The sequence below is a fragment of the Seriola dumerili genome, unplaced genomic scaffold (genome assembly GCF_002260705.1).
Source record: "Seriola dumerili isolate Sdu_G_001 unplaced genomic scaffold, Sdu_1.0 BDQW01000621.1, whole genome shotgun sequence".
Taxonomy (NCBI): domain Eukaryota; kingdom Metazoa; phylum Chordata; class Actinopteri; order Carangiformes; family Carangidae; genus Seriola; species Seriola dumerili.
Window position 1 is genome coordinate 60,310 of NW_019174876.1, and position 23,428 is coordinate 83,737.

General features: G+C 41.2%; 1 protein-coding gene across 2 annotated transcripts in view; it reads right to left on the minus strand.

The window, feature by feature from the left end:
- The window catches only part of prkca (protein kinase C alpha), a 144,471-nt gene that overhangs the window by 38,562 nt on the left and 82,481 nt on the right, over positions 1-23,428 (minus strand). For both annotated transcript variants that reach the window (XM_022764966.1, XM_022764965.1), the window contains exons 6-13: positions 14,477-14,633; positions 13,942-14,076; positions 13,120-13,213; positions 6,779-6,922; positions 6,497-6,670; positions 3,368-3,459; positions 3,090-3,152; positions 2,653-2,791 (exon numbers count right to left, since the gene is read on the minus strand). In XM_022764966.1, the coding sequence (XP_022620687.1) occupies positions 2,653-2,791; positions 3,090-3,152; positions 3,368-3,459; positions 6,497-6,670; positions 6,779-6,922; positions 13,120-13,213; positions 13,942-14,076; positions 14,477-14,633 (998 nt within the window). The remainder of the gene's footprint in view (positions 1-2,652; positions 2,792-3,089; positions 3,153-3,367; positions 3,460-6,496; positions 6,671-6,778; positions 6,923-13,119; positions 13,214-13,941; positions 14,077-14,476; positions 14,634-23,428) is intronic.

Genomic DNA, 23,428 nt, shown 5'->3' on the forward strand with positions numbered 1-23,428 from the left:
GTTGAGCAGCGAGGTGGACACTTATGCCTCCTAAAACCACACCACAGCGGGAACTAAGTAAGGCATGGAGGGAAATGGCCCAAGTTAGACAGCTCAATATCCTCAAATGCTCTCCTGAAATGCCTCACAGTGTCGTCAACGTTAGGCAGTTGGTTTCAGTTCCCGCTTTTCTTTACTTTCCTTCAGTGTCCGGTTACACTTATCAGCTTCTGCTCTTTTCCTCACAGTTAATACCTTATGTCTCCTTTGTTCTCTTTTTGTGTTTGCTCCCTTCTGTCTGTCTCTCTCTCTCTCTCTCTGTGTTCCGCACTATCTCTTTCTCTCTGTGTTAAAGTCATTGAGGTGTAAATTCACATTAGTGTGAGCATTCCTCCCAGACAGGAGCTACCAATGACTGGCTATATAGGTCAGAGTAAACACAGTGAAAACTGCGCGCCTGCACATGTGTGTGTCTGTGTGTGGTGACTAGCAGCAGGAACACTGCTGCATTCTGTCACCAGGAGACCCAGTGAAAACATTTCTCGCCTCACATCTATGTCAAGATACAAACAGGCACAAACCCACCAACACAACTATGTCGCAGAAGTGACCTCACGATAGCAGCTCGTACAAACACAAATGTGCACTACACAGCATGAGAGGTTTCCTTATTCAGGTTGGCAGGTGCTCCCCACCCCACCTCTGTGAATTGGCCCTCTGGTGTCCATATAGGTGGTTCTCAAATCTTTGGAATTTACGGTTGGATGCAGGAAATCAGAAACCTATTTTCCTCCTTTACCACTGACCTTTGACCTACGTGATTAAGGCTGAAAACGGCCTGTCGGAAAGGTGGAGGGGTTTGAATTAAATCCCTCCAAAGACTGACACCTACAACTTGTTGATGTGACTTCATTCAAATTTCAGAGATCAACCAATTGCGTCACCATCACTCATGTATGTGCAATGTCAGGCTGAGTAGATCAATCAAACACAACCTAATGTAGAACAAAGGGTGAGCTTATTGACGTAAAAAAAAAAGATTAAAAAAATCAGTAACACATTCAAATTAGACAAACTACTCACTGCAGCTTCAGGATGAAAAGAAACAAGCTCTTTTGAATGAGAACTATAGGACATTCCTTTAGTACTGTAGCTGCTTCTGACAGCTTATATAATGTGTATGCACCTAAAGCAGGTTCAATACATGAAAGGTGCTGTAAGAACAATACAAAAACAAGGGACCAATAAAAGTTAATTGCATGAAGCATGTGTCCGAACCATGATGTTAAATTCAGCTAGTAAAATAATTAATAGTTGATCCTTCTGTCAAATGCAATTTGAGGAGCACTTTCCCTCGATTATCTCTGAAAATGTCACCACTGTAAGAGCGTTTTTAAGGTCAGTCCCCACCTAGGAGTGTTTTTGAGTGTGTGCTCAAAAACACTCATGTACAAGTGCGTGCATGATTGGGTTTGTGTGACTGTTGAAAGCTTGTGCGCATTCAGATATTTATCAGTGTATGAGGAACTGTGCGCATGAGGTGCGTCATGCATGTGACTGTGTGCCATCATACGTATGCATGTGTGACTTAGCCTAAAGTGTGTGACATGAACTGTGAGTCTTGGCTATGGAAATAGTAGCTGCTCTGCTCTCCTGCTGTGTCATCCGTGGCTGGCGCATTAGTGTCAGTCTGACTCTGAACGGTCACAGCATGTTCACCCTGCGTCCGTGGGGCGGAATTAACCTCCCAGTCTATCAGAGAGGGTTTTAGAGAGAATCGATAACGCAGCCCACCATTAAATAGAAGCCAACCAACTGATAATGGCCAGAGAGGTGGACAAACTAAATCAGTACAGAAAGTATGAACAGCTGAAAGCCACTGCGTCAGACCTTTCCTGTTATATTTGGTGAAATTAGGAGAAACAGCTTTGAATAATAGATATTAGTCTGGTTTCAAGATTTGTTCCTATTTGTTTTCTTGAACAAAATGTTGATACCCAGCAAAGTTAGGTAGTTTCATTTTGGAAAATGGCACTGAAATATTTCCAGTGATGCACAACTATGGAGAGCGGTGGGTTTATCAATCATCCAGGTCATCTTGGATTTACTCCTAAGTGAGAACAGGGTCATTCACTTGGTGGAACATTAAGACGTACTGTGCGTCCACATCATTGTATAGATGTAACTAGTCAAAACTAGCGAAAACAAGCGCAGCATCCAGGCATGTGTGATTGCAACATGACCACAATCGTGATCAGAAATGACAAGGTCATATTGTAAGGTCAAGTGAGTTCGTCTTGACTTCAGCAATTACCGCCGAAGCTGATCAAACCGACAGTTTGATTAAGGATCGACTTCACTGGCGAGAAAACCGTCAGGGACGTACAGAGACCCCAGCTTGTGTGTTTGGGTTAATTTGGACTTGCCAGAAGACACACTGGGCGTCTGTCTGACCGGGGATGCTTACGTCATTATGCTAGTGTGTATATGTTGTGTGTGTGTGTGTATGTGTGTGTGTGTGTCTATCCTGAGGCAGTGACCTTAATCTGGAGCACAAGGGTGACACAGGCTCAGACCAGACAGTGACAGAGATGACCTCATGCATCAAAAAAAAAAAAAACACACACACACACACACACACGCACGCACGTCTCCATGTTGGTCCTTACTTACCTCTGGGGCGATGTAGTCTGGAGTGCCGCAGAAGGTGCGCGTGCTCACTCCTTCTGACATGTTCTCTTTACACATGCCAAAGTCAGCAATCTTAATGTGTCCCTCACAGTCCAGCATCACATTGTCCAACTTCAGATCCCTGAGGAAGCAAACAGACATTCAAAACATCCTCTAAGCTGTTGACTTTTTGCTTTTAGACGTCTCATCAGGTGGCTTTCACCGCTAACGCTAACTGCCTCATTCTTCTGCTATTTATCCCAAACAAACCCCTGCTGCTGCTGCTGCTGCCTGATGTTTTCATCAAAAGACAAACAAAAGCAGGATCTCTCACTATAGAATGGTTAACTGCTGGTATGATCAGATATGAAATATGTCACAGAAAGTCTAATTATTACTTTGAATATGTATGTAAACTGTGTAAACTGGTTAAAACTCACCTGTAGATGATTCCTTTACTGTGCAGGAAGAAGAGACCAGCAGCAATCTCCGCTGCATAGAACCTGCAATAACAACCACACACTTACAGATTCTCAACACATGGAAAATGAACCTTCATAACACTTGAAGAAAGCTTTTCTATATTCCAGAAATAATTCCATCACAGAAAATCGTACACTGTACAAAATTGCTATAGTACTGTAGCAGCTGCTGTTTCTTTTTTATTCACCATTATATTACAATACAAGGTTGCTAAGAGGCTGTAGTAAAATCTTACACTGCCTGAGGCTCCTTGAACTTGCCCACTTGTTGGATATGGTACATGAGGTCACCCCCATTCACATACTCCATAACAAAGTAGAGACGATCCTGTGGTCATACAGAAAGAGGTACACAAGGAGAGGAGATGGACATGGACATGGGGAGGATAGAGGGAGACAAATATGCAACATCACTATTTTTGCACAAAAAAAATTGCAAGTTCCACAAAAGCTGTGAAATAACACAGCTTTTCTATTCGCTGTCAAAGCTCTAAACAGTAAAGATACAGTTCAGTGTTACAGCCTCCCCCCGCCCTGCTGTCTGAGCCGTTCCATCGTTCCACGCTACACTTTCCATGACAAGGTGACCTAAAAAGCCCACAACAAAGCGTTTCGTGGAAAAAGAAAACACTCAACACAGACATCTGTCAGGAAATATTTTCTTTGTCTAACAGTGCTGGTCCCTTACAGCCCATGACAAGTTTGGCCTGACCCTCGTCAGGCTGTGTTTGATGGTCCCTTACTGTCAAAATAAGAAACAACTATCCCTCCTCTGACAATGTAGACGGTGTACACTACACCCGCTCTACATCTCTGTACCTCTCACATTCAGCTGTGTTCTTCTATCTCACTGACACAGTGGTGTTCTCACTCAATAAATGATGCTTCAGCTGGATTTGATTCTGATGAATATTGACAACATAGTGTCATACAAAAAAACCATTTTGGGATTCTTTTTGAAAAGGGGAATTTCATCGTAAGTCTTAAAGCGTTTGTGTGAAACAGCTAAGTGAGATCAAACCTTGCCTATGAGCCTGTATCTTTACTAACACAAAAGCTGAACTGGATGAAACTCTAGCAGTTTGTTACAGTTGGATACAATGGATACAAAACTTAGGGAAAATAAATCAGACTCTCTAATAACACTTACAAACTGAAACATCCAGACAATAAGACACTCCACAGAGTCTTTCCCAGCAGTGCTATACCTGCCTTTAATGTGCAAATTTTAGTTTAGGATGAATTATTGTTTGTTTCACGGGTTTATAATAGGGCTGTCACATTATCAGATTGTGACTACACGATTATCATGGCCAAAAAAATTCACATAGGACTAAATACGCAATCAATACGATATTGTGATCATTTTGGCAGATATTGCGATTGTGATGTGAGTCACCATTTCAGTTGGAATGGTCATTCTTGCATTTATTTTCATTCACTGAAACTTTTTAGAAATGATGATGATGTGAATTTGGTTGGAGCTTAATACCAAACAAGAATGTTCCCTTACATCTGGAGAATATGATTTGTAGGCTGGGGCATCTCTGTAACACCACAATACTTAATTGATGGTATGTTGTGACACGTTTTTATCACATTTTATTTTACTCATTTATTTGGCCATATAGTGATTTCGATAACATTTCGATGAATTTTTCAGCCCTAAATTCACAATAACGATATTACTGCGATATCTATAGAAAATTTGAAAAAAAAAATAGTAATGCTTTCAGTGAAATTCATCTGTAACTTAATTTATTCTACTCTTTTTTGGCAAATAAATTAGTCTCAAATACGAGTGTAGGGAGGTGGAGAGAGAGTCTGTAACATAACTGTACAAAAAGAACATTTATATTGAATAGATAGTGAAAAGGCAACCAGATGAACTGATAAACAAAAGATCCCCAAGACCTAACATCTGCCATCACAATATAATCATATGTGTATTATCAACATGACATTAATATTTCATTTTTTAAATACCATGGTTATCATAAATACTGGTTTATTGCGACAACCCTAGGTGCAACAATTTTTTTTTTTAATCCAGTTAAGTCTGTGTGCAACTAAGTTAGTCTGTTTTTGTGTGTGTGTGTGTGTGTGATGTGTGCGTGGGCTGGGGGTGTACACGTGTTTGTGTATTCATGAATATGCTATGAGCCAAGCTGTGTCTCTTTCTATTTCCTCCGTCTGCCTGCTGGTGCTACAGCTCTAATCAGCTGCTATAGTTCAGCTTGGCCTCGTTCAGCTTTGCCGTCGTCTAACCAGTGGCTGGGTGCATTTACCAAGAGGCATTCTGACAAAGCTAACCAATGATTTCCTGCACATGTGGACTAACATGTATATACAGTATGTACGGAGTGGGGCATGAAAAAGTTCTAATGAAAGACGCTGTCAGGTTAAATTAGAGGAACTGTAGGGTCTAGTGTTTTTGGAGCTTGACCCTTTCTAGAGACTAAAAATCGGGATATCAGGTTATTTGACTTTATATGTGTCATGAAAGGACAAAGACCATCACATTATGCCGCTCAGTCAGAAACCACCAGCTATTATTATCTGTGATACCTCGAGTGATTCTCGAAGACATGAAAGACATAAAGGAACTTGATCTGAGAGGGATTTGGCTCAGGGTTTAGGAAGTCCTGTCTCCATGTCTGGGTGGGTGTTAAAGCGAAGCAGTGAGAGATGATCCTCGAAGATTTCGTAGACACACGAGGAAGAGGGAAGACTGACTGCAAGTTATTGTGTAGTATATGTGTGTGCATGACAGCTTAGTGTGCCTTAGTGGCATTAAATGTATAGTTGTTGTAATGAAGTTTATGTGTGTGTGTAGCCAGACTTGTTTCCTTGCATGTGGATGCATACATCTGTATTTGTGTCTGCTCTTATGTAAGGAATCACAATGAACTTGTATTGACATGTGTGTGTGTGTGTGTGTGTGTGTGTGTGTGTGCGTGTGAGCATGTGCTACATAATGTACCTGTGTGTGTGCACAAAATACATGTATCTATGAGAGCATGTCTCTTCACTCATACACTGTGTGCTCTCAGGTTGTGTGGTCTGGTTCTGGTATGACCACACACACACACACACACACACACACACACACACACACACACACACACACACACACACACACACACACACACACACACACACACACTCCTCAGCATTCCAATTGGGGTTTGTTTGTTGCCTCTTCTGTTTTTGTTTTTAATTGTACTCGTCATGCACGTCCTCTACTGCTCTCTACATCACTTCATGAGTAATATGTTTAGCTAAAAGCCCCCTCATGAATTAATTTGCGTGACCTGACCTGGGGTGACTTGTCCTGTTGTGTTTTCCAGGAGCTTTTTACCTACCACAGTCTGGAAGCACGAGTGGAGCTGTGTGAGGAAGGGCGGCTTGTCCTCTTGGGCCAGGACTCTCTTCTCCACCATGGTGCATTCGACATCATCGTCCTGGATCACCACGTCCTTCTTCAGGATCTTGATCGCGTACAGCTCTTCAGTGGCCTTCATCTCTGCCAGCATGACCTTCGGAGAAACAGGGAGAGGGGTGGAGACAGGGCAGGGAACGATTTATTCTTGGACGTCTTGCTCTCTTTGTTGAGATGCATTTTGATTTCAGCTCAGCTGCCTCACCTTGCCGAAGCTTCCTTTCCCCAGCACAGCCAGGAACAAGAAGTCGCTGAGTTTGACTTGGTCCAGGCTGTTGGAGGGCAGCTGGCTGGAGCGGGAGTCGTCCATTTCGTCGATCACCTTCTTACCTGGGCCTAGCTTGGCTTTCTGTACTCAGGGCACAGAGGACAAAGTGTATAAGAGATACACATCTTAAAAGTAACACACACATAATGTAAAATGACAGTGTGTAGTTTAATCAAAATAACTAGTTCCTCAAATTCATAAAATGTGGACCTTGAAAAGTTATCAAATTGAAAAGAGACCGAACAGTTTCTTTGTGGTGGATTCTTCTTGTGGTGAGATGCAATGACGAACATTTCCAGACCAAACCTTCCAATGTCCCTGTCGTTAAATCCTCTACAGTCACTATCATACACAGGAATATTACAGATGTTTGAATTTCATTCCTAAGATGTCATATGACAGCTTTAGCTGATTATCCTCTTCATGCGCTCACACACTCACTCACACTGTTGATTTGCTCAATCACAGCCACAATACACCGATTGATAAGCAGAATTCAAAATTAAGTGGGTGAAATGAGACTGTGGTGCCATTGTGGAGCTGATGTGATAAAAAAAATGGCCCCATACAAACAAATACCATTTAATAAAGTGCAATAAACTGTGTCAAACAAGAGGAGACGTTAACATTTATTTACAATTGTTATCTTGTTGCCTGTGACCCAGCCATCTTAAAACGTGATAACAAGCAATTCTCATTAAAATGAATTACAAGCTCAGTATGGGATGTTCTTGTCGACTGTTATTTGTTAACATCATAATTCAGCGGGAACTTTAAACTAGATCACTAACATTATGAAGAATGAACATGAATATATGTATGTTAAGTGACACTTTTATCGAAAGTCAGACTATCTAGACACTCTTACGTATCACTTAACATGTTGTGAAGATGCACCTGCATAACTGGAAACAGGCAGAACATCATTTTAAGCATTACATTATTGCAATCACTTCTTATTGTGTGGTAAAGGCAGACTCTAAGAAAAAGCCATTTCTATTGTTATAATCACATCAAACCTAACAACTGCACTGCTGATTTCTCACTGGAGACTCCTGGAGTAATGAAGGCAAGGATGCCACACTGTGGCTTCTCCACGTGCATGCATGCGCAGACAACTGTCTCTGACGTTGACCTGTATTTGCAGAAGTGTAAAGAGCTTCTCTTCTTTGTATTTCCTCCATGCCAAAGACATGCTCAATCTCCCAGTGGGGCAAGATGCTTCAAGACGCTTGCTAGAAAACTACAGCACATTATGCTAAAAAAATTACACATATCGAGGCATCCTGAATGCTGAAAAACTACCAAATATCGCATAAGTTTCCCTACTTTTCTGTCTTTCTGCACAAAAGCACACCCCACATTGACATGTCCAGGTTTCACACTCAGCCAAGGCCAAACACAGATCCAAAATCATGCTGTACTCCGACACCATAACTACAATCTACATCCACATGCTACAAAGAAGTTCCTGAGAAGATAGATGGATGTAATCTAGATATGTGTAAGTAAAGGGGAAGTCATGCCCCCTGTGAGCAACCCACCTTTACCAGATGTAAAGCCAGTGAAGGTCGCTTTGGTATTAACAAATAATCACTAACAGTTTCTCTACAAAGTCGCTCATGTATTTTGGAGAAAATGGTTTCAAGACTCTTTCAATATCTGTTGACAGAATAAAGAGATCTGCAGGAAAAGAATGGATGTTATCGGACAACAGACTGATATGACAAATTCCCTGATTCATCACTTTTCACACTTCAGGAATCACTTTAAATTTCTTTTTACGCTTCAATTCAGACTATTTCATACTATTCGGATTAAATCAAGACATTTAACGTGGCACAACCAACGCTGAGCAGCTTTAGTTTGGTTAATGGCATCTACCATAGTCTGCTCTTAATCTGGGAGAGCAGCAGCGAAACTCAAAGCAGAGCAGACCGCACCAGACCACAGCACACCTGTAAGCTTTAGCCAATAAAAAGAGCCTGGCCGAGCCGAGCCGAGCCGAGCCGAGCGAGCAGCCTTACTTCCTTCCTCTCAGACGCACCTGATCAGAGTCTTCCACAACTGCTTGGTCCTGAAACCATAGGGAGAAGGGAGCCAAAAAGGCTCACTCACTTAGTACGCTTGAGTATAGGTGTAAGCCACAACAGCTGATTCTCATATGCAGATAGCTGCGGGGCAATAAGAGTGTAACTCATACACACAGACAAAAAAGAAATTGCAGAGTTCGATCCATAGGTGGTTGAATATATGTTTACAGAGCTGCCACTATAACAGTCACAGTGATATAGTGGTATCTATCAGTGTGGCACAAACGTGGAACATGCACATAACTTAAGTGAAAATGACCTGACCTCTATTATTTTCTTGAACAAGCAAAAACCCCAAATGTGACTTCATTTTTTATGTCTAATTAAAGTTGGATAACTAGTTGGATATTACCATGGTGATTAAATAAAAAAAAATAAAAAAAACTGAAGGTCAAAGAAATTCAGCAAATGTGACTGAGAATCATAAAGTATAAAGTCGGTGTGGAAATCAAATCTTCGAGTATGATGAACAAGCAAGGTGAAGATTTATGAGTGGAAAAAATAGTGTTACCTTGCAAGCACATACACACACACACGCGCTCACTCACTCACTCACTCACTCACTCACTCACTCACTCACTCACTCACTCACTCACTCACTCACTCACTCACTCACACACACACACACACACACACACACACACACACACACACACACACACACACACACACACACACACACACACACACACACACAGCAACATTATTCTGGCGATGTATGTCAGTTCAGTGCTGACATCTGGTGGCCATAATAGGTTTTGTTTCTCTACATGTGCTGTATCAAGTGAGGCCTATTTCATTAGTTCACCATTCCTGCATTAGTTCAGTCTGAATGTGGAGTCTGATGTCAAGATACAATGGGATGTTTGCAGATAGAAGAAGTAGAAAATATGACACATAATGCTTCAGCAAGCTCTAAGAGAAGACCATGTACGTCCAGGTTACACCTGCAGCGACGATGATGGAAGCACGCAAGATGTAGACAGGCAGAGTGATCCATAGACAAGGCACATACGGAATACAAAGACACACATGCAGACAGATGTATAGCCATGAACTGTGAGCAGTACAGTGTCAGGATTTACTAACAATCCTCTGACAACCTCTGAGGAACAGGAAGCAGTGAAGCCGAAGAACTGTACTCTCGGTTGATTCAAATATACACATATTCCATATGTGGCGTCGGGTGAAGAAATTTTGTTGTAGTAAATAAATCCATCTGCAGTTATATTTTCATTCCCTTTCATCCTCTACAAAAATGCTCTCTTGATTCATGCGGAAATTTTGAGTTCTTCCAAGTTCAGACATTGATTGTTTTTATTGGAGCAATATAGGTTTGCTTCTTTCTGTTTATTTATTGTAATTTCTTTTATGAATACCCAACTCACACCCAGAACAAATTGTTAGTAAACTGGATCGATTTGCAGTAGTTTGGAACCACATACAAATGATCAGACGTGAGGAGGAGTGAAGGAGACGTGTCACCACAACAAGATGAGACAAAAGGAGGAGGAGAGGAGAGGAGAGGAGAAGAAAAGAGAGGAGATGAGAGGAGAGGAGAGGAGAGGAGAGGGCTACCTTTAGATTAAAGTTAATTTGGCAGTCCTGAGAGCAGGGGCAAGAAGGGGAGAGAGGAAGAGAGAAACTCTTGCATTAAATATGACAACGTGACACAGGATGAAGAAGCATTTGTACAGTATAAGTCTCACCAAGCACACAGGAGGGAGCAGGAGGCTAAGGGGAAAAAAGGGAGAGAACCACAGAGGGGTTTATGAAGAGGAAAAACAAGAAAGAAGACAGAGAGAGAGAGAGAGAGAGAGAGAGAGAGAGAGAGGGAGGTTCTCCAGGCCGTATGGCATCCAAAAAAGATAAAGACAATAAAGTTAAGTGGACGGCACACTTAGGAAACTTTAAAAGCCTTTATATTAGGTACTGTATATATCAAACAGTGTTGCCATTGAGGTAATGCTTTTCAGGTTAAAAAGAAAGTGGTTGTTTTGGAGTGTCAGATGTAATCATATATACTGTAGTATGCATGCTGAGCATGCTGCATAGAGAATACTGTCTTGCGAGAAACGTTCGGAGGACCACCTGTTGAACCCCGACACACACGAAACACCAACACCTTGACCGTGGTGCATCATGCATCTCATTTTGGTGAACATATGTACTGCAGGTCTTGTGGAGCTGTTACCATCACAACCACATGCAGACGGGTGATAGGAGGTCAGACTCTTCTCCGATCTCAATCAACTCTCCTGTTCTTCACCTTGTTTCTCCCTCTTCCCACCATCATTACAGAAACACCTCCTTCTGTATGAAGACCTACAAAGACCTGTTCCGTCATGTCACCACTGAAAAAAAGAAATGTTTCAAACTCCCAAAACTGGCCGGGTACCTGACAGCTCCTGCTTTGGAAAACTAGCTCAAAAGGTAATGGACATGTTTTGTGAGGCTGCAAAAAGTTTGTTTACAACGGCAGTAGTTTTTAACACTTATGTTAAAGTAATTTTTATATGGAGTTGCGAGGAATAATATAAACATTTTACATTTATTATTGTTGAAATATGAGTAAAATCCCTATCCTGCCTTGCCATTTTTTCTAATTCTACCTACAATGGTCCACTGTGTGTGGCAGAAATGTCACGGAAAATTCATTTATAAAGTCTCCTCAAGAGACCTGGGTTCCCACTGAGAGGCTGAACAATATGAGAGGACAATCAGAGGACCACAAAGAGCACTGCTTGGCTCTCAGCAAGAATCACTGACGCTTCAGTATGAAGGAAAGGAGCATGCAGTCATGTCTCGTCTAATGCACCTTAAAATGGGTCTTGTGCAATGTGTTTTTGTTTGCGTGGCATCTGAAAGGTGGGAACTTATTATTTACTTGTAATTCAAGATACTGTTACATTATTCTCAATTTTTTTATCTTTTTTTTACATTTTACATCATCAGTGGAAATGTGCTTTGATCATGATCATCAAATCATTTTATATAAATCATGTCGAGTTGTCATTGAGGAGCAGAAACAACTACATTCATCCTATAAAGAGGCAAAAAGTTTAAAACTTTCACAAATCGCTGCAAAACTACAATGTCAGCCTCTCACAAATGTTCAGAAAAGGTCAACATCAGCTACACGGCTTATAGTGCAGTGAGTGGTGGTTTATTTTCAAGTAAAAAAAAAAACTACAATTTCCAAATCTTTTGGAAACTGACTGAATTCTGGGAACTAAAATTTAGTCTTTATTTCAACAGCTTGCGATTCTACAAACTGAGTAAAAGCAGTTCTGAGATACAAAGCATCAAAGATCTGATATACTACCTGATAAAACTGTTTATATGCACACACTACAATTAGTGTGACTATTAACTAACAAATGATACAAACTCTATTTGTTTAAAACAAGATACAGTATCAAAATATCTCGGACCTTGAATCAAATAGCCTCGTTTTTGTCAAAGAAAATGTCTCTGTAGATTAAAAGACAGCTGTCGGTGCGAAAAAAAAAAAAAGAAGAAAAAAAAAGACATATCAAAGGGCTGCTTTGATTTAACTCCAGACGGGAATCTCTCTGATGTAAGAGCGAATCAACGCACACATCACACACACGTTCGTCGTAGAAATGAATTCTCCTGTGCAAAACCACCCTGAGCTGAGGAGGTCTTTGAAAGCTGCAGCCGTCTCACCGTCATCTTTAATTTAACAGCTGAGGCGAGCATGTGACCGCTCGATAATTCTCATGGACATGCTTGTTTGTAAGCTGAGGGCGCCCGGACCAACAGCTCAGATGCTCATACTCACCCATTAATAGTGGATTAAGTAAAAAGTAGTTGGATTTATTTAAATGAGATAAACAAGGTTGGACTGACTTAGGAAAGATGTTGTCAGTGTGATGGCCTTAGTCACAAACCTGGACACAGCTGTGACAATGACTGAGTTGCCAATGTCATCATCAACAGTGACTCTGATATAAATATAAAGACAAATATTTTACTAGTCACCCAAAAGAAAAGTCTCATAAAGAGCCATTCATAGACCAGAAAAATAAGCATTGAGACTGAGCTACAAAAAAAAAAAACAAAAGGCAAACAAACGTATCAGAACTAAGAAACGACAAGTCAATAATTCAGATGACAGATGACAATAATGCACAGTGGTGATAATTTAAGTGTGACCCTCACCTCAAATTTCTGCCTCAGTTCCTCATTACCATCATCCTCCTCTGAGATGGGAACATTGTAGTACTCCCCTTCCTCCTGGCACAATAACTTATACCTGGGAGAGGAAACCAAGAAGTGAAGGAAGAGGCAGGGAGAAAGACAGGGAGGAGGAGGATGGAGACATACGGATAAACACGGAGAGAAATGTTGTAAGATAGGAAACTATAGCAGATGAATTGATTTACCTTCCCTTTTTCTACTCAACTTTCATTCATCTTTCACTCCTCTTGCCCTACTGGGCATAGGTACAGTTCATAGCAAAGCAACCGTCTCTATGGCTCTGGTGGATCTAGCACCAGCCTTAGCGTTAGCACAATTCCTGATATGTCTCAGTACATCTGCTTTTATTACCCACCACAAAATCCCAAACTCAGCCCACTGTTTAACTGAGAGGGTGCTGTGTTGTGTCGGGAACCTGATATAGAGACTTTTACTGGACACTAAGAGGCAGAGGAGGCTAGCTTCATAAACTTCACTAAACTGCTGACCCTTTTGTTTCTATTGATGTATGTTGGGTTTTGCTATTACTAGTTATGACTAATGGGGCCATTAATAGCCATTACCAACAAAATTATAAAATTTTTCATTATGTTTCTTTTTATATAATTCCATAAAACACCACAGGATACAGGATAAGAATACAGAGCTACAGTATGTATATGTTGAATGAATTTCAAAGCTGCTGGAGCCTCCAACTGGAAACTTCCCCCTAGTTAATACCAACACTGTGCAATTTCATGAGTGTCGATGGTAGTAGTCTATCCTTAAGGAAGTGAGCGTTACCAGCCACAGACTGGAGCTTTCATGAGCTCTGACACGCCAAAAGACAGAGCTCCCATGAAGTCATTCCTGGTGGTCCGGTCCCAGTCCCACACCTCCACCGACAGCCTGCGGTCCTTATCTGTAGGTTTCAGCTTGCTGTGCAACACAGAGATGGCATTATGATTATTATGCAAAAAAATATGTATATATAAACGGCACTGGTTGTAAAAGACTGCACAGACTATAACACATCATTATCATCATTCAATTAGTATATAATGAATGACCTTTTTAAGTAACAACTCCAACACTGGTGACAGCGACAGCAGTAGCAGCAGTACCATTCTAAGCAGTGGTAAAAGTGTATCAGTGGTATTATAGTGATGACATGGTATTATAGAGGATACTAAAAGCAGCAGTACAAGTAGTTTATACGTCGTTTTTAATGTACATCTGACATCAAATTCACATTACATTATATTCGTTAGGCCATGAACATTAAAGAATAGACAATAGTGTACTGTAGGCTGTAGGTGACAACAGCTAATTGACTCACAAAGTAAAGGACTCGTTCCATGTGGGGTTGAGGCTGGAGCGGATGGTTTTGGTCTTCTGCTTGGTCTCGTTTTTGGGGTCTGGTATGAGCTTGAGCTTCACATACGGATCAGACAGGCCGTTGGGGTCCATGGGGATCATGTTTTTGCCTTCACCCACTGAGAAAAAACAAAGAATAGAGAGAAAATATGAATTCGATGGACACATACAAGTGCATGCATGCAATTTGAGTGTAATTTTACTGCAAGAGTGACTCTGCAAAAGCAATGCTTTTGCACGACTGAGTCTCCTTACAGGAACTCAAGAAAACAGAGCACAGAGGCCGTGGCTTATCCCATATTCACCACTCATTACAACGCAACACAATATAACAGTATTGATTACTGATGGATTTATTAAATCAGCATTGTTTCAATAACTAAATTAATACATTATCTGACTCTTGTGTCTACAATGAAGACCCCATCCGTATTCTGTGCGGTTTCTACAGTACAAATTGCTTTGGTCAGGAAACACAGATGTTTTCTTTTAAGCAGCAGGAGAATATCAATAGAATAAAGTGCAGGTGTTCAAGATCAAACAGCAAGTCACAGCCTATGAGGACTGTTTATGGCCCGAGACCTATAGGGAGCAAATGCAGGAAGTGTTACGAGAACAGCGATTCAAAATTGCAGGCTGTGTCATGCTTAAGTAGCAGACGGCCCTTTTCTTGTCCTCCTGTATTTAGCTGTTCAGTAAACAAGGGCACACCAGAGACATTAGCACTGATTAGTCTTGAGAGCTGGAGCACTGCCAGACCTGAGCCACAGTACAAAACACACACAGACACACACACACGCACGCACACACACACACACACACACACACACACACACAAGTACACACATATGCACGTACACCACTGCCCCCGGCCTGCCACTCAGACTTGCACAGAGATACACACATATACTGTATTTAACTGCACACAAAGCATCCAGCATCCTCGCAGGGACTGAGTGAATGTCTGCTTGGCTAAACCTCGGCCCCTGGAGATCCCAGAAATCTCTCCATGTGGCCCTGTCAGTCAGTCACACTATAGAGGCGGCCTGAGCGGTGAAGATGCTGACTGACCTTTGCCCTGGAGAGGAGGGTGCGAAGCCAGTATGTTAATACTGCATGAGATAACTGCTAAACCCAGTGTCTTAGCAGGAATATTCTGAACGGGACAGCGTATTGATAGGATGAGGAGGGATAAATGAACAAAATCAATGAGGGATTGTCACTACTGAGTTCATACAGCAATTGTTCTGCAATGCAATACAAATACAGTATTGTGCTATTTCTAATAGGATGCCACAAATGTTACAGGACAAAACAAATGATCATGCAAAGATTCATTAATGTTATGACTCTTATTTTATTTTATTTTTATTGCACCTATGGTAAAACCTTCCTTGCCAAGTGGCCTCATTTTAGTTTCAGTGAGGTTGCACCAATAGAATCAGATGACTATTTGATAAGCCAACTGTAAATAGCTTCCCATTGTTTGCTTTTATTTTCAGCACCTGTGGTGGAGGATTTGGGTGCTGAGTGAGGTGTGATGGAGTGAGCTGCCGTAGAATACACACACACACACACACACACACACACATACACACACACACACACACACACACACACACACACACACATATTGAGAGCATACAGCAAGCGAGCATGCACTACTTGAGGAGAGACAGACAGACAGACGTTCCCTCTCTGAAGCAGCTCGAGGTGTGGGAAGTTATTGAGCGATGCTAAGCTGGCAGCCCTCTGCTGTGTTTGTAAAGTCAGTCTACAGGCACCAAACAACAACTTACTGTATCCTTGAGTCCACTCTAATATGGATGCACTCTACAGCAGTAAGAAAAGACTGAAACATAGATGGACTATTTTTATTTACTTATTTTTTTTGCTGATTACTTAGATGTTCAGATAAAACACTGAGCCTCGCTGCCTCCTTGTCATTCCCAGCTCTTTCAATTTCACCAAAAAGAGGTAAAATGGAATACAAATGAATTTAATATGTGAGCCTAATAACGGATCCCACATTATGTCTGTTTCATCTTTTGGAGGTAATAGCAGGTGGTCCATAATTGTCTGCGCATTCACTGGAGCAGTGGCTGTAAAAGTAACAACCATGGGATAAATGTTGATATGAGCTGTGATTGCTCATAGAGCAGGTTGTATATCAGAGGTGATTTTACAGTGGCTAGACACCTACTGTATAGAACAGATAAAGGTGCAAGTGGACATCACAGGGACAGTGTTCGGCCTGGGTGAGATAAATCTACACACACAATCTACAGAGAATTTGCCGTATATACCTTATATTTGAGAAAAGCTCCACGTGTTAAATGCATGCGCATGTGAATTCATGAATTTTTAGCTTCTGTACCTAATGCTCTAAAGGTCATGTTTTGAATATTTCATATGCTGGCTGTATGTATGCAAAGCCCCAGCAACCAACTGGCATTTGTAAAACAGCCCTGACCGGACCAACACAGAGACATTATTCAGTGGCTTGTGCTCTTGTATGTGAATAAGGAATAAAATCAGTGGTGGTCATTTCTGAGTATTAAATAATCTTTCTATTAGGTAAGAATTCTGTCCAGGAATTTGAATTTTTAGTTTATGTCTATGTTATTGTTTATGTGTTAATTGACTACAGCCAAGAGATCATTAAATAAAGTGCTACCACTGCAAATTGTACTTCCTGTCATGACCAGTAGGGGGTACGCTAGACTGTCAAATGAAGCATGGCCAGCACAGAGCTTTTCCTTGCATATAACTCAAACAAGATGTGTGTGTAGTCTTACTTCTTTTTAGCCGAACTGCCGAGACTAACGCTGACAACCAAAGTTATCTGTGTTGTTGAAAATTTATCGGTTAAAGGTCAAATAATATATTTTTTAATGAAAATCCTGAATTTGTTTGTCCGCACTGTTTTGGACATGCGGTATATGTCTGTAAGTGTGCTGTGCATAATCTGTCTGTGCAAGAGAGTCTAAAAACACATGCATATGCAAATAGACACACAGACTAACAATCGGACAAAGGAAGCAAGGGTGTGTGTAGGGGCCTTCAAACAGTTGCTTGGATACAAGTCTTTATCTTGGCTTGCATTTAAACAGCAGTAAGGAGTCAAACATGGTGCAGCAGCTCGAAAAAAACAACAACAAAAACACCTTGTTGAACTCTTCTGTGAGGACTCTCAGTCATGCAGGTCATGGTTATCCAAGAAAAGTTGAATCGAGGGCAACTGCACTTGGTTGTAGACACTTTTGTTGAATTCTGCTTTAACCAACTGTACTCTAATTTAATCATAGGGATTGTAGAATATCTGAGCCAAGATGAACAACCACCAAACATTACATACATATGTCATTCCAAGACTTATCAGCAACGCAGCCAAGCTTTACTGAGGTTTTTGATTTCACTGTGTAATGCTGACTGCCTCATGGTGAGGTTTGTGCCTCATCTATTCCATGACGATTCACTCCAGTTGTAGAGAAAACAGTCGCATGTAAGATGAGTGCTCCCATGTCTCTCTTTGACACAGGCTACGCATATCTGCACAGATGTGATGGTTGACTTCCCTGGTCACAAAAAGTTGAACTGTTGCACACCATTTAGAAGGCTCATTATGCTGTAGACTGAATCTGCTGTAGCTAAGTAGTTAAGTGCTGCACTGGCACAAATAGCCTCATTGGTCTGAGCACTGAGTCAGGGTCTCTCTTGCTGTAGCTTGTAGCAAAAATGAATCAGTTTGCATTTTCCGTTTTCAAAAAGCCAGCAGGCGATAAAGATGCGCTTCTGTCAGCTTCTGTTTTGCAAATGATACAGAATGAAAAAAAAGAAGAAGAAAAAACAAAGACAAGGCCAAACAAGAAGGAGAACAACAAAAAAAAAAAAGAAACGGAGGCAATGAAAGGCTGAGGCATATGTTAAGATGGCATGATGGCAGTGTGAAACATGCTGAGAAGAGGGAGCCGAGGCAGGGCAGCGACGACAGACTGGGAATACCAATGACATGACTTCTGGGAGTCTGGCAGCAAAAAATCTCACCACAGCAAAGTTCAGCTGTTCTGTGAGCTCCACAGAGACTCACTGAAAGAAGGAGAAAGCCTCTCTGTGCATGTGTGAGTCTTAATATGACGGAGACCAACTGCAAAAGATGAGGAGGATGTCACTGTGTTATGTCCTTAAGAATGATAAGAACAGTAACACACAGCTGTTCTTTAAGGTTTTGCCTGTTAGTAAAGGTTGATATTTTCAAGACCCCTGTATTTTTCCTCTAGATTTTTTTTTTTTTTTTTTTTTTTCAAGAAATGTAACCCCTGTTCATTGCTATATGTCACTGTCAACAACATGGTGTATGTTACACAAACAGGTGCATATTATCTGGGTTAGTGATGGTAGAAATCAAAGGTCCAAATATGAGCTAGACTGCAAATAGTGAAATTATTATGTTAAATAAACTGCTGTCAAAATGCAGCACATTAGATCTTTCAATCTAAGAGTTTGGAAAGAAGACCACTGTTCATATTTTTGTGTACAGTCAAAGCCAGTCTGATCTTTAAGGAGCAGGGTTAGGGTTTATCAGTGGTTCACTTTCTTCTTTAGGATCTGTTATCTGAAGCCGGCGTGTGGACATGACATCTTTTTGGGTGCAGTGTTACTACAAGCGAGCCACCGAATTTCATTTACTCCTACGTTCTTTCATGACTTTATATGATTTGTGAAAACCCGCGCACAGACACACACAAAGCCCTGTCTTCAGCTGACACCAGGTGACCCTTCGTCAAATATGAGGTCAGCCATGTTTGTTCATCACCTCCCTGTGTAAATACCTTAACCCACGAGTTTCACTCTCCACCCTCTCAGTGCAGCTCTGTGCTCCTTTGAAAGCCCACGACTTAAATGTTGGCCAGCAGGACTGTTTGTTTTATTATGTAATATTACATCAGCTTAAATGAGCAGAGTGACCAGACTACTGCATCTTCACTATGAACCGTAATGGGACTGATATCTAGTGAATTATAGATTATTCTAGATGATAAAAAAAACTATTCTGATGGATTACATCTTAACTACAACTACATTGTTACACAACCAAAGAGCTCACTACAGACCATTAAAACAGGAGTCACTGCTGTAGCTATGGCCAACTCCCTGCAATGGGAAAGTGCTGCCACAGTAAGTGCTGTCAGCTGCTCCATCTAACTTTGATTTTATGGGAAAATGTAATAGCGGGATTTTAAAGTAAATTTTCTCTTGGCAAGAAGCTGTTGGCTTTCATGCACAATGACTCAGACACTACAAAGAAATGAAAATTACTGCGAGAAAAAGGCTGCCGAGTGGAAGCAATGGCAGTAAATCAGCGGGATTCAGATTGCCGGGCGGTGATTATCAATTGGCAGCCCGCAGGCTGCCTCCAAACCCCAGACGGAGTCTCGATCCAACCCCAACTCTGCCTTCCAGCGAGTCTTCCTTGGATTCAGAGTGCCAACAGAAAAAGGCAGGATATCATCTTTGTTTTAATGACTGGCTGACTGAATGAGAAACTTATTGTTGTCATGGAGGGACAAACTGACTGTGGAAAGCTGCATGCAGCACAGAACAGTGTTTTGATCAAGAATATGAAGATATCAAATTAGAGACTTAAATCATGAAACAAAGTGGGAGAACTATGACATTTCAATAATAGATCAACTCCGATCAGCAAGAAGAAGGATGTGCAACAACACTGAGACAAAAGGAGTAAAACAAAGCCGATTTATTGAAAGAAATTTACTAAATATGGAGAAATAACTGAAGTAGGGCAACCAAGTGAGTCTGCAGGATCAAGCCTTTGCAATTATGTGAGTATGGCTAAAACAATTACACACACACACAAACAGGCCATACACTCAGTTGAATTTAAGTACACAGACAAGAGATTGCTCTTTTTGAGGATGTGTACAGTATTAACAGTTAAAACCTGATACTTGAGACTTGCCTCTGGCAACAACGAAGAAGTAAAAAAAGCCTTAAAAAGAACGAAACTGAGGCGATGGGGGGGATATAAGATTGAGATGACAGTAAAAATAGATAAAAGAGTTGAAGATAGGTAGAAAATGCAACTATAATATAGACAGGAGTTGATGAAACACCTTGTTAAACTTGGATGAATGCAAGTAAGAACATATCGAGTATTTGTTTTGTTCATCTAGTGACTTCCTACATTTCCTAGAACGCAAGAGAACAATGATTTTCTGTATGAAGGTATATGGCAGTGAGTGTATCAGGATATGAAAAGTGCCATGCACCATTGAAGATAATTTTTTTTGCATGCAATTCTGGTCTCCTCTCTTCACAGACCCCAAATTTTACTATTAATATTTCACCTTACCCTCAGCGTAGCAGCACAGAGAATATCTCTCTCTGATGTTACATTTTCTACATTTTGCCAGTTATCTACACTAATAAGAATACATCAAAGGCCACAGTAAAATAGCCCCAGAGATGCAAGGTAGATCACTGCCAGCTCCATCAGCCAGAGAGTGTTAACAGTGTTTAGGGTGCATTTTGTCTTTTACTGTAAAGTGTCACTACACCTCCAGAAGGTTCAACAGCAAAACCGGTCTCCCTGATCCACCCACATCTATATCTGCTGCGAGCACCGATCTGACCTACACACACCTACGTTGCACCTCTATATAAAACATATTGACTCCTGCAGCAGCTTTAATGTAACAAATAGCAGAGACACATTTGGACACTGAGGCAAAGAGGAAAAATCTGATGAAAAGGTTAAAGCAAAGATAAAAGGAGAGGAGGGAAGTGAGAGGGAGAGCAGTGGGCTTGTTAAATGAGGCTTTGCTGCAGAATTGGGTGAGTCAACGAGGGAACAAAATGGAAATGTAATTATTACCACTGTCTCTCACACACTCCCAGAGGACCTGCAGGCGACAAGGGTTGCGCACACATGCCCGCACACACACAAACACACACACACACACGCACGCACTGATGAAGAAAAGTATAAATAAAAGAGAATATGGACAGAAAGTGCAGAATTGTCCTCTCTTCCAAGAGGCTGTTTGTATTCTGGATATGTGCACAGAGTCATTGAACAATAGTGTTGCTGAAACAAACAGGGAGGGTGGCTTCCTCAGCACCAACGGACAGAGGGAAGCTATGTGTAAGCAGGAATAAGAGGCGGAGGACAAGGCTAGTGGGCTACGTCTGTCCTTCACCAGAGAGACAGAACTTGTTTTGTCTTCTTCAGCACCTCCCCTCCCATTTCCATGTCAGCCTGACTGACAAAAACATTCTCACAACTCATGCTTCTGGAAACTGCACAAATCTCTCTCAGTGTCTCTGAGTGACTCATTTCTTTTAACTTTGGGTCTCACTCTTCACTCACAGTTGAATATATGTGCACTGTGAGGTTGGTTGAGGGATTCTTCCCCTCATCGTTTTGCACTCACTCAACCAAGCTTTCCGTCTCGACTTATTCTGGACATTCAATCTCTTTCCATATGTTTTGTTACATTATAACTTTGTAGTTGCTTTTGCTTTGGCTTGTAGACCGGTCTGGCTTGCGAGACATGTGGTATGAAATCATTTCCAAAATTCTCATTAAAAAGTTTGCAGGTGTGAGAGAGACTGAGGAGAAGTCTTGTTCCATGCAAAACACAATGAGGTAATTTGATTTAGACAGCCAAATGCTGTTGCTGCTGTTGTTATTAAGATAAATTAAAAATGTAAATTCAGATACAAAATTTAAACAATGAGGCTTTTTGAAAGAAGAGCTGACTTGGGGCTTCTGACCAAATGTGCTTCAGTGAAATTCATGTAAGTCAAGAAATTTGAGTGTGTGTGTGTGTGTGTGTGTGTGTGTGTGTGTGTGTGTGTGNGGTTGTGAAAAATATATGTAAAACAAAATATTTGTGTGTGTGTGTGTGTGTGTGTGTGTGTGTGTGTGTGTGTGTGTGAGTGTGTGTGTGTGTGTGTGTGTGTGTGTGTGTGTGTGTGTGTGTGTGTGTGTGCAGAAACTATTACTGGCCAATACCCAGCTGAGAAAAACAAAGAAACTAAACACTTTTCAGAGACCAAAGCAGATGTCGACGCACTTTACTTTTTTATTTGAATTGTGGAAGTTAAAAAAAAAAAAACAATCCTCAGAGGAAATAGAACAGGCTTTGATATTTTAAAGCAGATGTTTTTCAGTTACTCAGAGTAGATTTTTTTAAACTTCTGGCAGGACCAATTGGAACTCGAGATTTGTGTCAACAGCTTCACCTTTGTTTTCTGTGCAAGAATCATACTCAGTGTTGGACAAGTTAAATGAGAGACATAATGAACTACTGAAAAAGTAATCACAATTCTTACAAATGACTCAGGGGCTAAAGTAATCGGTTAATCTTTACACTATGATTGACATGTGAATACATAGAAAACGAGACACTGTGGTTTATAGCAACCAGCTGACAGTTTCCAGGTATTTACTGACCATAAACAGCTAGCTCAGCCCCCCCCCCCTTGTAATGTTTCCTACTTCCATCCACTGCACCTTCTTTCTAAACTCCTCGACCATGTAACACAATTCTGTTTGGCAGGCTGTCTGCAAGGCGTCTACAGCAGCTAATGTGATCTGCGATGCAATCTGGCCTGAGTGGGCTGCGGGCTGGTACAGCAGTTTCATACACACACCTACGCACACACACACACACACACACACACACACACACACAAACACAAACACAAACACACACACACACAAATAAGAGAACACATGCAAATGATAACATGCATGTTGTGTCCACATCAGGAATAGGCTGCTATTTACCATTTACCAGGGCCAAGAGTCTGCAGGTTTTCACTCAAACTAAAACACACACACACACACACACACACACACACAAGTGTACTTACGCACATATGAGTG